The sequence below is a fragment of the Ochotona princeps genome, chromosome 4 (genome assembly GCF_030435755.1).
Source record: "Ochotona princeps isolate mOchPri1 chromosome 4, mOchPri1.hap1, whole genome shotgun sequence".
In the NCBI taxonomy this organism is placed as follows: Eukaryota; Metazoa; Chordata; class Mammalia; order Lagomorpha; family Ochotonidae; genus Ochotona; species Ochotona princeps.
The window spans coordinates 64,385,767-64,404,144 of record NC_080835.1 but is presented as its reverse complement, the minus strand read 5'-3'; the positions used below and the strand labels follow the sequence as shown (position 1 = coordinate 64,404,144).

The following is an 18,378-nucleotide window of genomic DNA, read 5'->3' as shown; positions in this document are numbered from 1 at the left end:
TGTATATCTAACTTCACAATAAAAAATAAATAAATCTTTAAAAAATATATATACCAAAGTGTATTCATCAGGTGAAGAAACAGTGAAAAGAGGGGACATCCATTGTTTCCTTGTACATATGCTGAAATTGTAAAGTTTGTAGCATTGCAATGGAAACAATTTTTAATACCCCAACAGAAAACACTGAAACACAGGATCAGGATGAGGATACTTGAAAATAAAAAACACAGAAGTCAAGCTATGCCTTACTTTTTTCAGATTTGAACTTGAAACAGCTAAGTTAAGTTAACCTACACAAACTCCCATGGCTTAATTTTTTTCATTAAAATGGCTATATGACATCATACAATGCAGCACGGATAAAAAGATAATTCTCCACACTACTTTGACTCACTTACACTCTAGGAAATAGCATGTGAACACTACAAAGTGGTTAGCTGAATTTCAACAAAGAAGGGTCTGTGAAGATCCCCTCTCTCTCTCTCATCACTGAATTTTTCAACTGGTAACTGGGAATTCTGAACACCTACCTCACTTAGCAAAAATATCCTGCAGCATAAACACAAAACACTCTTTCTAAACAATACTGATAAACACAATTATTAACCGAGTCTCAATACTAGAGTCTAAGTTTTTACTTGGAAAGATTAGCAAATAAACAACACCTAGCCAAGCATAAATAAACATTTGGTGAAACATGAATTAATGGCAGTTAATTCATTGTTAATTAACCACAAACACTAAGAAACTATTGATATGGTATGGTGGTTAACATCTTTAACATCTTACAGTTTGGTTGGAAGGTGCTCTACTCTTTTAAATCAAAATTTGCAACACGAGCAAAAAAACTCTCAATACTCAAAAACTTTAAGCAAAAAGGAAATGAAATGACAACAAAATGTACACCCACATGAATGCAGACCTACACACACCCAGCATCTTTCAGGTCAATCATTTCAAAAATACCAGATGGTGATATAAGGCTCAAAGAGAGTGTGGTTTGAGAAGCTGGATGGTTACAGTCCAAGTCAAGATCTGAAAGATTCCCAAAACCCAGGGGAGGGTTACATTGAGTTCAACAGGATTTGCCAGATTTTGAAGTTTGTATTCTTGCCCAATCACAATGCTTTATGACAGAAAGTAACTATTTCTCCATTCCCTGTTGAACACATTAATCAGAATCTGGCCTAGGTATTCCACTCATTCAACTCACACATGCTTCCCCTCTCCCCTCCAACTCACTGCTCTCCCCAGAGACTCCCAGTGCAGCCCTGCTATGTAACCCCTGGCCCTAAGTTCAGCCTAACTCTGAGGAAAATAAATTATACGAACCTTATTAATAAACTCTTAGTTGGTTTGACATATTTCCTTGAGACACAAACCAAGCACTGACATTTCTAAATGCTTAAAAAGTCCAAGTTTAAAAATACACGTGGCTTCAGATCAGCTCACCTACAGCCACTTCAGCCCTTTAAGAGTGAACCAGCACATGGAGGATCTCTGTCTCTCTGCCTCTCCTCTCTGTGTAATTCGGCCTTTCAAATAAAAATGAACCTTAAGAAAATAAGGAATAATGAATCCAATTATCCAGGGACAATCAAATAGAAGGTTTATCTGAAATTTAATCCTTATACAACATAGATGTGATTTTTAGGTACTTATATTGAGCTAATTTTCTAAGGATTTCTTTGGAATACAGATAATGAACAAACAAACATAAAAGGTTGTTTAAAGCAATTTAAAGTAAATTGTTAATATAATTTTCCAAAAGAATAAATCAAAGAATGGTGACAGAAAATGATTTTGAATTTAAAAGATTTCAAGATTTTTTTTTTACTTTTTATTATTTTTAATTCATTAATTACATTGTATTATGTGACACAGTTTCATAGGTACTTGGGTTCTCCCCACCCCTCCCCAAACCCTCCCACCATGGTGGATTCCTCCACCTTGTTGCATAACCACAGCTCAAGTTCAGTTGAGATTCCCCCATTGCAAGCGCATACCAAACACAGAGTCCAGCATCTTATTGTCCAGTCAAGTTCAACGGCTTCTTAGGTATACCCTCTCTGGTCTGAAGACAGAGCCAGCAGAGTATCATCCCAGTCAATTGAAAGCTCTAACATACCATCAGCAAAAATTTACATCATTATGGAATTAATTGACATAGTAATGAGTAACCAATATGTTAAAAGTAAATGCGAGTTCCTAGCCACCTTCTGTGACCACCTCACTTACATTTCAATTTTTGTTTACACACAACATATAACATTCATAACATGTTATACATAACATCATATCATCTTAAATTAAGGCAAACATGTGGTATTTAACCTTTTGGGATTGGCTCTGGAACAAGACAGGGATGTCCACTTTCTCCACTACTATTCAACATAGTCCTAGAGGTACTCGCTGAGGCCATAAGATAAGAAAAAGAAATCAGAGGAATCCAAATGGGAAATGAAGAAGTCAAGCTCTCACTATACGCAGATGATATGATTCTTTATGTAGAAGAGCCAAGAGACTCAATACAGAGACTGCTAGAACTTGTATGAGAGTTTGGTAGAGTGGCAGGGTACAAAATTAATGAACAAAAATCAACAGCCATAGTGTATGTGAACAGCCCCAAGATGGAAAAAGATTTAACCAGCAAGATACCATTCAAAATAACAGAGAAAAGTATGAAATATCTGGGAATAAATCTAACCAAAAATGTAGGAGACTTATTTGAAGAAAACTACAAACTACTTAAAAAAGAAATTGAACAAGACCTCAAAAGATGGAGTAACATCCCATGCTCCTGGATAGGTAAAATCAGTATCATTAAAATGTCTATACTGCCAAAAGCAATATATACATTCAACGCAATCCCAATCAAATTGCCCAAAACATTCTTCATGGAACTGGAAACAATGATCCAAAGGTTCATCTGGAAACACAAAAAACCACGGATAGCTAGAACCATCCTAAAGAATAGGAAGTTAGCAGGGAGAATCACAGTTCCGGACCTCTGGACATACTATAGGGCAGTGGTTATCAAAACAGCGTGGTACTGGCACAAAGATAGAGAGGAAGATCAATGGAGCAGAATAGAAACACCAGAAGGGAGCCCAAAAAGGTACAGCCAAATAATCTTTGACAAAAAGACAAACGACAATCCAGGCAAATGCGAAGGTCTGTTCCATAAATGCTGTTGGGACAACTGGTTAATAGCCTGCAGAAACAAAAACATAGATCCAAAATATTTTTAAAATACACTGCAAAATTTTCTAATTACAGGAGGCTTGATGAACAAGATCTTGGTGTAGAACAGTTAAGGATTCATTTAACTTGCGGCACTTTTGGTTACTAGCATAAAGAAAGCATGCCAATTCCCAAACTTCAACGCTAATGTACACATCAGTTATCCCACCTAACCTCTATTTGAATCAAATGATTTAACTGTAACATCACTTTAGAAAAAAATGTCTTAGTATTTAAAAATATTAGAGCTAATTTTTAGTTGTTTTCAAAGTTACTGTAGAATATAGAAGAAACAAAAATACGTATAGTGATTAATGATTCATGCCAACTGAAAAAAAATCAGTCATTTATACAGCTAAAATTCATACACAATAGAGCTTTCAGCTTCAATTAGCAGCTGTCTCTCATGGCCCTTCATCAATCTCAACTCTGCAGGAATACGTTCTACTGGGAATGAAAAGAATCTGAAGCTTAGCAGATTGTAGAACACAACAGATGAAAATTCTATCAAATACAATCATATCAAATATTAATTTTACTTATGCTCTTTATGAAAATTAACTAATTGACCCAAAAAACTCATATTTAAAATAATTAAAAGAAAAATAAAACAGAGAAAAAGGATTTCTAAAGGATTTTTATGAGAGTAAAGGTCATATCCTATTTTTAACATTCACACTGGTCTAGACACTTTTAAAATGGTAATTTTTGAAAGAAAGAATATTTGCAAAGGCAAATCTGATCTAACATTAAGGAAAATTATGAACAGATGAAATTTCCATTCTATCACTACATCAAAGCCAATTAATTTAACAATAAAATATTACAAAGTAGCAAAAGTAAACAGAAATTACATTCACAATGCACAGGTGATGCAGATTTAAACAGACCCAAATAACACACTCATATTTTTTATCAAATACTCTTTCTTCTGTCTTTTCTGTTATTACTGAACTGGTCTAGCGAATTCTTAGCTATTTTAATATTTAGTATTAACAACTGAATTACTTTATTTTCTATGCTAAAATTTCCTTTTGGTTATTTTTAAATTTTGATTTCTTTTCTGAAAATGTTCACTTTTCAGTTGACTCCGGAAGTCTAACTCCTGATACAGGCATTTAACCTAGAGGTGAAGGCAGTCGTTCTTGTCCCACACCAAAGTGTCTGAGTTCCATTTCCAGCTCTGGCTCCCGACTCAGGCTTTCTGCCAATGTGCACCCTGAGAGGCAGCAAGCGACAAGTCCCATGTGTATGCCCCTGCCACCTCTGAGAAGACGCAAGCTGAGGTCCCAGTTCCTGGCTTTATTCTGCCCTAGCCTCAGACCTTGAGGCAGCATTTTTTGTGTCTCGAAAACAAATAGGAAACTTCTTAAAAGCTGTATACTGGCCTCAGAGAACAGCATTATAACAGTGTCTATAAGAACTGCCTTGAAATTCTGAAACTCTAGATCACTTCAAGGATGGCATTTGTTCATTGCTGTTTTCCCTGTATCTGTTTACCTTTCCCTGGTTCTTGATAAGTTAGATTACACTGACTGAATTCTAGAGGCTTTGAATAGCCACAGTACCATGAAAAACTGACGGATTTTTTTAAATGTTACTGCTGCTGATGTTATCGACAATCAACTCTGTCAGCTTCTAAGCACAAGCTGAAAACTACCTTGTGTGGGTGATGTGTTTCAATGTCAGTTCAATTTCCCAAGTAGTTTACATGCTCTTCTCTTTATTCTCCTGCATAAGCTAATAACCAGTACAGACTAGGACAGTGGTCTGCACTAAAGCTTAGTTTTCAAATCTTCTATTCTGTCTTTCTCGAAAATGTTTCACACAGGCTTAGGTTGTGGACTAGTCTGGGACTCCATATACAAACTCATCTTTTTCATTCTCCTCCTTGACCTCCATGATTACACCAGACCCATGTTCCCCAGACGCCTTTTCTTGATTTTCTGGTTACAAAATTGGCATTGTTTTCTGTCTTCTCAATTGGTCGCATACTTTCTGCAGCTACATTTAACTCAGGAGGAGAGTGTAAGAAAATAAAGATAAAAATAGACAATATGTTTCCCTTTACGCTGAACTAAAGAAGCTTGTTTTTTCTTTTTTTCACAACACCTAGTCAAGAATAAAACCTAATTTTGAGAATTTCTGATGTCTTTGTAACGATCAGTGCTGCCATCAGCACCCCCACTGTGGAAAGACAGCTTCATGAGAGTGGCCTAGCTGAAGTCCCAAAAGAATGAAACACCAAAATATTAAAAAAAAAAAAAAAAACAAATTTTCACATAAAAAAATGTTTAATGTATCCTGTCAGGATTTTCAGTTGTAATCTAGAAGAAAGACCGGCAAACCATGCTTCTTGCACATTAGCAGAATCTTAATCAAAAAACTTCTGAAATAAACCATGACATTTATGATAAGTTTTTCAACAAATGTTGCTGATATAATTTTATTCACTGTCCAAGTACAAAGAAGAAGAAAGATGTAAACTTTTGCCTCCCATCATATTTAAGAGAAAAATTAAAAATGGCCACAGGCCTTCATGGAAAACTAAATATTACATCCTTTAAGACAAGAAAAGAGAAAAATCTCTTTAACTTTAGAATAAAGATTCCTTGGATGTGTTATTAAAAATAAAGCCCACAAAACAAAAATAAACAGACAAAGCACCTGGAGAATGGAACTTCACTAAAATTTAGAATTGTTTTCTTCAAAAACACTATGAAGGAAATGCAATGCCAGGTCACAAAGCAGGAAAACAAAAACACTGTATCTAATAAAAGATTTCTGTCCAGAATTTAAAATACATGCAAAGAAGCCACTGTTATGAACAGCAGCCCAAGCTGTTGCCTGTGACACCAGCATGCCATACAGAATTGCTGGTTCCAGTCCCATCCAGGCCTCAGCTAATGTGCCTGAGAAAGCAGCTGGCAATGGTCCATGTGCTGGGGTCCATGCTAACCATGTCAGTTCATGGATGTTGATGCCCAAGCCCTATTCACTGTGGCCATCTGGAGAATAAACACCAGAAGAAGGGGTTTCTAACCTCTCTCTCCTTTTCAAACAAATACATAAGCAAACTCAAGTATATATAGTTAAGATTTACCTTCTGTAGCTCAGTAATAAGCAATGAGCTCCCAGGAATCCCACCGCTGTGTGTATTTCCATAGCACAAAGATCAGTCTATCAAAGAGGGATCTGCTCCACCATGTTCACTCTAGTACCATTCACAATAGCCAAGATACGGAATCCACAAAGATATCCACCATCAAATGAGTGGAAAAAGAAAAATGTTCACATACACCATTGAGTATTATTTGGAATAAAAAAATGAAACCCAAGGGCCTGGCACTGATGCACAGCGGTTTAAGTTGAAGCCTGCAGCACTGACATCCCATCTGGGCACCTCTTCCCATCCAGCTTCCTGCTAATACACCTGGGAAAATGGAGAAAGATGGCCCAAATTCTTGAATCCCTGTACCCACATGGCAGACCTGGAAGAAGCTACCGGCTTCGGCATGGCCCAACCCCAGCCATTACAGCCACTGGGAAGTGAAGCAACAGATGGAGGACCCTATCTCTGTTATTTCTCTTTCTTTCTCTCTCCCTCTAATTCTGCCTTTCAAATAATTAAAAATAAATCTTTTTTAAAAAAATAAAACCATGTCATTTGCATCAAAATGGACTACAATTTGGGGACTACATGCTAAGTAAAATAAGCCAGACACAGAAGCAAATATCACGTTTCTCCATATCTATAAGCGAACAAACAAAACAAAACAAAACAAAAAATCCTTGTGTTCCAACACAGAAGTGATTACTAAAGGCTGAAAGGGGTTAGGGCAGGGAGAGAGGAACTTTGGATAGTAAGAACCATTCCAGAGACTGACTGAAGGAATTAGTTTTTGCTATTATAAACCACAGCAGGGTGACTACAGTTCACAATAACCAATTATATATTTTATGGACAAGTGGAGGGGAGCTCCGGTGCTCTAACCATAAAGTAATATGAGAAAGAAGGGGAAATGTTGAGCATTCTGATTTGACCAATAAATGTCATACACATGTATTGAGATGTAACGCTGTGGCTTTTAAACATATTCAATTACTGTTAAAATTTGGGGGGGGGTAGACTATAGCAAAGTGGGTTTTGCCACTGCCTGCTACACCAGCATCCCAAATGGGTGTCAGTTTGAGTTCCAATTATTTCACTGACAATCTAGTTCCTTACCAATGTGCCTGGGAAAGCAACTGACAATGGCCCAAGTACTTGGACCCCTGCCATCCACATGGGAGATTTGGAGGGGTTGCAGGACATTGGCTTTGGCCTGGCCCAGCCCTGGTAGGGAATTTGGGGAGGAAATTGGGATATGGAAGATCTCTGTTTGTCTTCCCTTTCCCTCTGTAACTCTGCCTTTCAAATAAATCTCTAGAAAAGTTCTACGGAAAAAAGAAGAAAATGAAGCCAGTGAAGAAACTATGTTAAAAAAAAAAAGTTAGTAGATACTTGCCACAATCTATATAAACACAATCTATACAAATATATATTCTGTGGAATATTACTCAGCCATTAAAAAGAATGAAATTATACCATTTGCAACTTAATGGTTCCAACTAAAGACCATTATGCTCAGTGAAATAAGTCAATCCCAAAAAGACAAATACCATATGATCTCTCTAATATAAAGAAACCATCATGCAAATTGGAATGTATAGCGATGGAGTAATGGAAACTACCATATCCAGACGTGAAAACACAATGCAACAGGCATCTCGACTTTCAAATCAAAGATGGACTCCTAATGAAAATGCTGGACATACCTAGACAATGGGATGACTGACTGTCTGACATTGTACCAACAATGTCGCGGCACACTTAAATATCAGACTGCTGGAATGATAACAGATTATGAAGGAAAGCACTGTTTTGACAATATGGGCAAAATCAGTCAGGAAGTGGGAATTGGGGGTGGGAAGGGGAATCCCCAGCCAGACTATATGGAATTGTACCATATTCCAGCCCTGACCACTGCAAACATTTGGGGAGTGAACCACTGGGTGGTAGATCACTCTCTCTCCCCTTCTCTTTGAATCTCCCTCTCTGTAACTAAGCCTTTCAAATAAAGATATTATAGATTTTTTTTCTTAAAAACAGTTGGATAAACACTCATGTACCAATTAAATTTTCTGTGATAATTTAAAAAGTTCAGATTATTCGCTGTCAAGTACACACTCATATGCAAAATTCCCTTGGTATGTATACACAAAGAAAACATGGTTTTGTATACCCAAAAATGTTTTCTGTAAAATACAGCTGTCCTTACTAATGCACTATACCAGCTTTATCTATATAGCCAAAGTAGGCAAGGTTAAACTTAATAGATGCTTGGTACGGGAAGGTTTTGCGGGGACTGATACTACCCATGTGCAAATAATGGTTTTCCTAATCTAGAGCTTCCCTTCTATGATCAAAACAAGTAAATGTTAAGGTAAAAATGTTTTAATTTTTTTAAAAATAAAGACTGAAATGTTCCATAGCCTAAGTGTTCCAAGATCTGGCAGTTTAATACCTATATTATCCATATTTGTGGTTATTAAGCAATACATTTTTTACATGAGCAAGATAGCAACCCCACAACATCCTTGAAACATCTTTTAAGCTTCATTACCCTGAAGTGACTTTAGCTTTCTCAAACTGTCTGATCTGTTGGGGCAACACCATGGCACATTAGATTAAGCTTCCCCCTGCAGTGTTAGCATCCCATACTGATGCTGGGCAAGTGCCAGCTGCTCCACTTCTGATCCAGCTCCTCCCTCTCTCTCTCTCCTGCCAACTGGAGACAGTTTTGCTTTAATATTTCCAGTTCCTGACTCTCAAGATCCTATTCCATACTTATTTATTCTCTCTGCAATCGCTATTTCCCCAAATGCTTTTTTAAAAACTATGTTTAAGGTCCTCTCTGAAAGAAAAATTAACTTTTCTGGCCTAATTCTGACACATTATTGAATAGCTTTATTTAAAAATATCCAAATTTGAAAGCTATTTACAGAAAAAGAAACCACAACTGAAAATGTGACTTTAGAACATTCTAGAGTAGTTATAATCTGCACTCTATGAAGTAGCTTCCCAAATTCTTCAAAACTATCATCTTTTTTTCACAATTTATTTATTTTATTGGACAGTTTTACAGAGAGAAGGAAGGATAAAGATCTTCCATTCACTGGTTCATTCCCGAAGCGGTCACAATAGCTAGAGCTGAGCCAATCCAAAACCAGGAGCCACAAGCTTTTTCTGGGTCTCCCAAACAGGTGAAGGGTCTCAAGGCTGTGGGCCATGTGGTTGCTGGTTTGTCTACCAGTTGCTGCACTTCCAGTCCACTTGCTGCTTGTGGCCTGGGAAAGCAGCAGAGAATGGCCTGCTGTTTTCCCTTGGACCCTGTATCCACACAGGAGACCTGGAAAAAGCTCCTGGCTCCTGGCTTTAGATCAGCTGAGCTCTAGCCATTGCAGCCATTTGGGTACTGAAGCAACGGATGAAAGGTATTTCTGTGTCTCTCTGTAAATCTGCCTTTCAAATGAAATCAAATTAAGCTTTAAAAATTGGGCCTGGTGCAGCAGCCTAGCAGCCGAAGTCCTCATCTTGCAAGGGCCGGGATCCTATGTGGTCGCCGGTTCTAATCCCAGCAGCCCTGCTTCCCATCTAGCTCCCTGACTGCTTCTGGCCTGGGAAAGCAGTCAGGGACAGCACAAAGCCTTGGGACCCTGCACCCGCATGGGAGGCTCAGAAGAGGCTCCTGGCTTTAGATTGGTTCAGTTCTGGCTATTGCAGCCACTTGGTAAGTGAAACAGCAGACAAAAGATCTTTCTGTCTCTCCCCCTCTCTGAATATCTGACTTTCCAGTAAAAATAAATAAATCTTTAACAAAAACTGTTGCATTCTAAATGGAACCAATTGGTTCCACATTCAACTTAAACTAAGTATTTTCACTCTTTCCCAGATATTTTTCCACTTGCTTTCCTGATGTAATTATTTCCCTTACCAAAAAGTAAGCTCCTGTAAAGGTAAGAATCAAATTCTATCATCTGTCTCACAGCACTCAACCCTGCATATGCAAACATGTCCCTTGTTTGCATATTCAATACCTTTGTTTTCTTTTTGTCTTAATTCCCTATTTTCAATATCAAATCATTAATTTTCAACTAATTATCAGCCAGCCCTTGCTACAGATTACTCTATTAGGAACAGCCCATCACTTTTATTTCAAGGTTTATTTAGGTATTTGAAAAGTAGTGACAGGTGGGGAGAAAGAGAGAGAAGAGACGAGAAAGAAGGTGAGAAAAAGAGAAGACAGAGACCTCTTCTGCACACTAGCTCATTCCCCAGGGGCCTGGACAGCTATGGCTGGACAAAGGTTAAGCTAGGAGCCAGGAACTTCACCCCGGTCTCCCATGAGAATGATAGGGGACAAATTAATTGGGCCATCTTGCACTGCTTTGCCAGGTGTTTTACCAGGGAGCTGGATGGGAAATCGAGCAACCATGACAGACAAACGCTCCCATATGGGCTGTGTCACAACACACAACAATTGCACCACAACGGAGCCTTGTTTTGTACTCTATTCGCTACAAAATACCTTGTTAACCTTAGTAATATCAAACTTATAAGAAATTTCCCAATCTAGATAGTGCTAAAATAAGAAAAATAGAAAATGGTGACTATGAAATACCACTGATTAAAAGAAACATCCAACATTCAGAGCTGCTGAAATACAAGAAAAACATGCATTGTAAACTTTTAACCTCATTTTAGAGACTGAAGGTCAGACAGTGTTCAATCATTTGCCCACTTCTAATAACAATTAATCAGTATGAACATCTAAAACTGAGGAAGAAATGCTCAGAAATCAACCATTTTATTCTCTATTAAGTAATATATATACCTGATATAAATATACCTAACATATATATGTATATCTGAAATATATGCCAATGCGCTTATATGCTTACTTACAAAACCATAGCGCATGCATTTCCCAACTTTCCTATAACTAACAGAAGGTAAAGTTCAAAAGTTCATTGTCCTCCCATGAGAACATATATATAATAATCGTTAAAATCTGAAATGCATTTGAAGTCTTTTAGGTAGATAAATGTGTGTGTCTTTATTAGTGGCAAAGTTTTCATTTCTCAATATGTCATCAACTACCTGTATTTGTGGAAAATACAGAGATCAATAAAGTTCTTTACCAGGAAAACATATGTTTAAAATTATACCAAAACAGTAGGTAACATACAATTAAATATTTTAAGAGACTATTACTTTTTGACTGGTAAGAAAATACATTAACTCATCAAATTTATAATCATAAGCTATACAATTCCAGTTACCTTCTTAGATATTCACTACTACTCTAAAACAGAATAGGAAATACTATATTTGGTCATTAGGTGCTTGCTAGAAAAAACAGGAAAAACATGCAAAGTAAAATTATTCAACATCAACATAAATTACATCTTCTTGAGGGAGTAAATACAAAAAAAGCATATAGAGACAATCAGACTGGTAATAATTTAGGAATGGGTATTTATCCCTGGGAACAGGAAACTCTTAAAGATTTACAGAATTTAGAATATGCAGAATGGAGTAACCAAGACTCCCACTTGGGTTGTATCACAATACTTGCCAAAACTGCCACAAGACAAGCCCTACTCTGTACTATATTAGCTACAAAATATTTTGTTAACCTTAATATGTTAATCATATATATCACATTCATTGTCTTTAATCTATTTTAATTTACTTGAAACACTGAAAGAGAGAGAGAATCTTCTACCTACATGTACACTTCCCAAATGCCCACAACAAGCAGGGCTGAGCGGGACAAAAGCCAGGAGCTTAGAACATCCAAGTTTCCTACATGAGTGGTGGGGAGAGGGACCCAAGTACTTGAACTGTCATCTGCTGCCTCCCAAGATGCACATTAGCAGGAAGCTAGATCAGAGCAGAACAGCAGGACTTAAATCAAGCATGACTTGAACTAGGTCTCTCAAGACAGGATGCAAGCATCATCCCAAGGAGCAATTTAACTGGCTACTTAACAATACCCACCCCTAGAGTCTACATCACAATGAACCTCCATAACAAGAAAAAATGTCTTTATTTTCCTCTGCCTGTGATAAAGAAATAAGTTCTGTATGTCACAAAATACCAAGAAAAGGTAGAAGATTATTTTTGCCTCCAACTACGTATGTATTGAAGCTGGTGCTGTGGAGGAGCACGCTAATCTCATAAAGGCTTAAGCCGCCACTTGCAGCACTGGCCCCTGCACCTACTTGGAAGGGCCTAGAAGATGTTCCTGGCTTCTGGTTTCAGACCTGCCCAGCAGCAGCCACTGTGACCAAAGCAGGAGGGGATCATAGGGTGTGGACAGTGATCCAACCAATGCATGATCTCTCTCTTTCTCACCTCTTCTTAGTGAGTCTCTCCTCCTTTTGTAACACTGGCTTTCAAATAAATCGTAAATAATGCTCTATATTTGTAGATGTCTTTAATAAAATGCTATTTGTATTTAATGAAAGATCTAAAAAGAAAAAATAAACAAAGATTTTAAAACTTTGCCTATTTTCAACCTGAAATATGGTTCAAATATGACTATGAACTAACATTGGTTCATATGACAGGAACAATTAACATACACATCACGTATTTTATAAAGTTGCGAATTATAAGTTATCAACTAATAATTACATAAAACTTTTCATCTTACTTCTCCATTTCTTAATGAAGTGATGGTTCCTCTTGCCACACCCATTCTAAATAGTGTTTCTGTAGCCTGCAAATAAAAAAAAATGCATCATCTACAATCTGAAGTCAATTAGTTTTCCCAACTCAAAAATATACAAACATCCAACACTATTACGTATGTTACATTCAATACTACTACAATACTAACAACGTATTCAGTAACACACAATAAGAGGTAGAAGTTCTAAATTATCCCAATTTTTTTTTTTTACAATCTTTTAATCCTAGCAAAAGCTCAAACTGAATTATTCCAGAAGGCTATTTTAATATACTGGGATTCTTCCAGTCTATACTTTCAAGTTACTTCACTTAGATAAGTTTAAACATGCATTTGATTTAAAACAAATATATTAAAATTCAGGATGTAGAGTTTTAGCTTCCACTTGAAGTCATTTCAAATCACTTGTTTTACAGTGATGTATTAAATAACACCCAAAACAGTAACATATGTTGACAAAGAACAATCAGAAATAGTAACATATAGTTAAAAAAAGAGAGAGGAGAAATTTAAGAAAACAATTCCATTTACAATATCACAAAAAAGAGAAATTCTTGGAAAACTTAAATAAGGAAGTAAAAGACGTAGACACTGAAAACAACAAACCATTGCTGCAAGAAATTAAAGAAGACTCAAGTACATTCAAAACAACCCATACTCATGACTGGGAAACTTTACCAAGATACCAGTACCACAGGCCGGGCACTCTACAGATTCAATGCAGTTTTAGTAAAAAGCTCAATGACATTTTGGGCAGAAAAAAATAACCCACATACAGAGATATCAAATAGCAGTCTTAAAAAAATAATCAAGTTGGATGACTCACATTTTCTGATTCAAAACACCTCCTGATTACCAGAAGTCTACAACCATAACATTACTGTATGATTCAAGAATCCTACTTTTGAATATATATCTACCAAAATTATAAAAAAAAACTCAGAGAGCTTTGCATAGTTATGATACAATAGTATAATTATTTACAATAGCCAAAAGGTGAAACCAACCCAAGTGTTCACAGGCAGATCAACAGATCAACAGATACGTGGTATATAAATACTACTCAGACATTTAAAATGCTGAAATTTTAGTCCATGCTACAATGATACAAATCCTGAAGACATTTTATCAAGTGAACTAAATCAGCAAACAAATCGCAAATACTAAATGGCTCACTTACATGACCTATCTAGATTACCAAACTCAGCTAGAAACGAAAAATAGGAAGTAACCACTTAGTGGGTTCAGTTTAGGACAATGAAAGGCTATGAAGATGGATGGTGGTGGAGGTGTGCAACAATATCAATGTACTGACACCGATGATCCATATGCTTAAAATTGCTAACATGGTAAATTTTACATTACTTTACCACAATAAAAAGGAAGTTACTGATATTTCCAGTGTTTCACCTCCTTATGATTCCCACAAAACTAAAGGTTTAGTAAAAAACACTATTTTTCTATTAGACTATCCTATACAAAGAACAAACGATGAAAACAAACTATATATTTTATAAGAGTATGCCAAAAGAAAGAAAAGGAAATAATTTAATGATGCAGAATTTATTCAGCAATACTTAAGTTATAAAATATAAAGTGGAATGGATTAGAAAGAAAGGAAATAAGACAAAGTATTTTTTAGGAGTTTACATCCAGGGAAAAATTAGAATGAACAAATTTATCAGTAAATAACTCATGTATGTAATTAATAAAAATGTGTTGCATTTTCCTGTGTGACATATTCCTTAATATTCCTTAAATATTTCCTTAAATTCCTTGAATTTCTGTATGTGCTTCTTGTTGATAAGAAGCTTTATAAGAAGTTTTCAGAATTCTGTATCCCCCATTTTCTTGATGTCCTCCTCAGTTAACTCTGAGGTTGGCTAAGTCTTTTGCATCTCTGCAGGGAAGTCTTCAATAACATTCATTGTGCCTCTGTCTCTTGCTTTGTTTTTTGTCATTGTACTTCTGGTTAGCAGATCGATTTTACTGATTGTGTTTGGCACTCAGTTCTTTGCTTGCAGTCACCTATGCCACTCACCCTCACAAGTTTCAAGTCTGGATTCTTGTGTTAGACTTCTGCGTTGGTCTCTATAGCCCCAGCTCCTGGCTCACCACTCTTACTTCCTCTGATCCTGTGTTGTGGCTGCACCACTGTCCACTTCTGGTTCAGGAAGTTCCCAGGATTAGGGAGACACCAGGTATCCTAAATCAGTAGGTTGCTGGTGGTGCTGATCTTGCTGGAACCTGCTGGCCATTAGGTCTGAGGGTCTCACAGACCTATTTTGACCCATAGGATGCCAAATTCGGTATTACTTTCCATGCACTGAGCTGGAAGTGAGTTCGCTTCCAGCTCAGCACATGTGCAGCTCACTGTTGCCCCTGAAGTCTCATAGACTTTGCCACACTGTACAAAATGGCACCCAGTGTGTCACTGGTGGAATTCTGGGTCCACTGGCTTTTAGTCTAAGGGGTACCCAGATTTTTGGCGGAATCTGTAGGATGCCACATAGTAGTATAGTAAGTTTGCTCCCAGCTCAGTGCATGTACAGTCCCACCCCACAGCCTTTGATTTCCTACACAAAATGGAGAGTCTTGGCTGTGAAAACCACCCTGTTCCTGCACCACCTGTTTGGGGTATATTCCTCTGTCTTTCCTCCTGGTCCAATCAAAGAAATTAGTAGGATGGACAGTTTTTTGCTTGGGTTAATTTGCTGATCTCCCAGTGAATTCCCCTTCCCACCTGGCTGCTGGTGGAGCTCTGACTGCCAGTGGAGCTCAGTTCCCTGCCTGCTGACTGCCACTGAGGAATCTGGTCACTGCAACACCACACCATTGTCTCTACTGCTATCCCATGTACATCAGTCTCCGGGTGCCCCTCTGCCGTCAGCCTGTCCTCTCCTATATCCTGAATGTGCCCTTTCTGCTTCACCTTGGCTAATGATTCTCCATTTGTTTAAATGTATCCTTACCCTATTCCACCATCTTGATTCTACGTAATCACATTACTTTAAGGGTGGATAATATAAGCACAAAACTAAATGAAAACAATAGCCCAAATGCACACCATAATGATAGTGACAATTGCTGCTCTATACCTAATACTTGTCAAATAAGATTCCGAGAGATTTTGATACAGTTGAAGCAAAGTAGCTTCCATTCAGATGGGGCAATAAGTACAAAGACTTGCAAGTAGGATTATACTTGGCATATTTAAACGCAAGATGGCCAAGGGGACTGAAAGGAAGAAATGCAAGAGAATGCATATTCACTGGTTCAATATGTGCTGGTATTTTTTAACTTGTCATTAAGAGGAATTTATTTTCAATTTTCAATTTATTTCCAATTTTCAATAATCAAAAATATAATTCAAAGGATGCTCTACTAAACAAATTTTTAACAATTAGAATCTAGGTGCTATCATGGCACAGCAGGCTTTGCTGCTTGAGACACCAGTATCCCATAGGAAGTGTGAGTTTGAATCTTGGCTACTGCTCTTCTAACCAGCTCCCTGCTAATGCACCAGGGAAAGCAGGAGATGATGGTCCAACAAGCTGGGCCCCTGCCACTCATTCAGGAGAGAACTAGGCGGAGTGTTAGGCCCCTGGATACAGCCTGGCCCAGCACCAGCTACTGCAACCATATAGGGAGTCAAGCAATGGAGACAACTCACTTGCTCTCTTTCTCTCTCTCGTTATCTTTTTCATTTCTTCTCTCTCTGTCTCGCTCTCTCTTCTCCATCTCTATTGCTACCTCTCAAATAAATTATTCAAACATTTTTAAAAAGTAATTAGTATACAAACTAAAAAACAAGAGATTTCTTAAATTGAGGGATTGTTCTAATTTTTCTATTTTTTAACTTCTCCAATGAAGGAAGTCTTATCTCCCATAGCAACTTCACCATTATATGAAAGTTAAGACTAGTGTCACAACCAACAGAGTAAACACTACTCCAATAACTTTATTTAATAATAATAATAATAAAAGCAAAAACCATTGAACACTTAAGGAATGCCTTTAAGACAAAAGACAGAGAAAATAAACAGAAAAAAAGAGAAATTTAGAGAAACAAAAGAGTAGGTCAAAATGCAAAAATAAATACATAAGGTATCACAAGAAAAGGAACATTTTGGAGAACTGAAGAAGCTCAGAAATCATACCGAAAAAGCTATAAATTTTAGTAAAAGAATTCTAGATAAAATTGAAGAACTCTTCAATGAATTCAAACAAAAAATTCTAAAAAAAAAAAAATAGAACAGAGGAACATTACAAGAAGAAACACATAAGCACGCGCACACACACAAGCTGGAGGATGGTGGCTTGATATCTAACTGCTGAATCAGAAAACATAAAAGCTTTTAGGACAAACTGATAAACTTCCTGCATATTACAGAGCATTATCATAACTCCAATCAATTTACTGAGGGATGAGTCATTAGGAAGGGGCTATTCACATAGTCACAAACTGTAAGTTCAAAGATTTTCTACGACAGATTTTTACTAAATCACATAAAGCTAGATGTTGAAAAGACTACATAAATTTTGATTAAAGAAAAAATGTCAATCATTATTTACTTGCACTTATTCAATTCTTGGTCACACACACATAAACACCATCATCCTGCTTCCTACTAAATCTTACCAAATTCAGTGATGTGTCCTATAACTATAGTCATGTAGCTCAGCCTACTTACTGCATATGCTTGAGGAAGTCAAGGAGAAAGGCAAAGACAAAAAGCACTTGGCATAAAATATGATGCAATTCCTCAAAACCACATTACATTTCTTTCTTCCTCATGTCTCAAAAACCTGAGGTAATCTTAAAATTGATTCTTTTTTGTTGTTTTCTTCAATAGAATAACACTTAACTCGATCTTTTGTTTCCACCCAAATTGGTTCACTTTCATCAGCTCTTCCCACTAACATGCTTATAGAGTCCTCAGTCTCACAGGGATCCTTCGATTTAGTTAAGCTTCCTTTGTTTCCATAGGAAAGCGCTGGAGTGTGAAACCTTCCTTTGATGTCTACCAAAGAGATCTTTTAATTTACTTGTACCTAAACAAGTACTAACAAGTGTTAAAAATAATGGGACACAGGACTAACTCTCTCAGCATCTGTAAATTGACCAACAGTGAATTCCTGATTGAAATGTTGCAACTCCTAAGATGTCTGTATTATATACAAGATGATTAATAGTGAAAGCATTCATTCAGTGTTTTCTACTTCAGTGGAGTGGAATGTTCATAGGTCCTTGTTTATAAACCTATTATCAGGAGATTGTCTTTAAGAACAATATTAGATAAAAGTAGTTTAAAAGATACAGAACCAGAACCAG

At 36.9% G+C, this 18,378-nt stretch overlaps 1 protein-coding gene across 1 annotated transcript in view; it reads right to left on the bottom strand.

Moving 5' to 3' along the window:
• TMEM135 (transmembrane protein 135) overlaps positions 1-18,378 on the bottom strand; it is a 230,368-nt gene that overhangs the window by 112,659 nt on the left and 99,331 nt on the right. Inside the window, exon 5 of the mRNA XM_058663713.1 lies at positions 13,008-13,073. Within this exon, the coding sequence (XP_058519696.1) occupies positions 13,008-13,073 (66 nt within the window). The remainder of the gene's footprint in view (positions 1-13,007; positions 13,074-18,378) is intronic.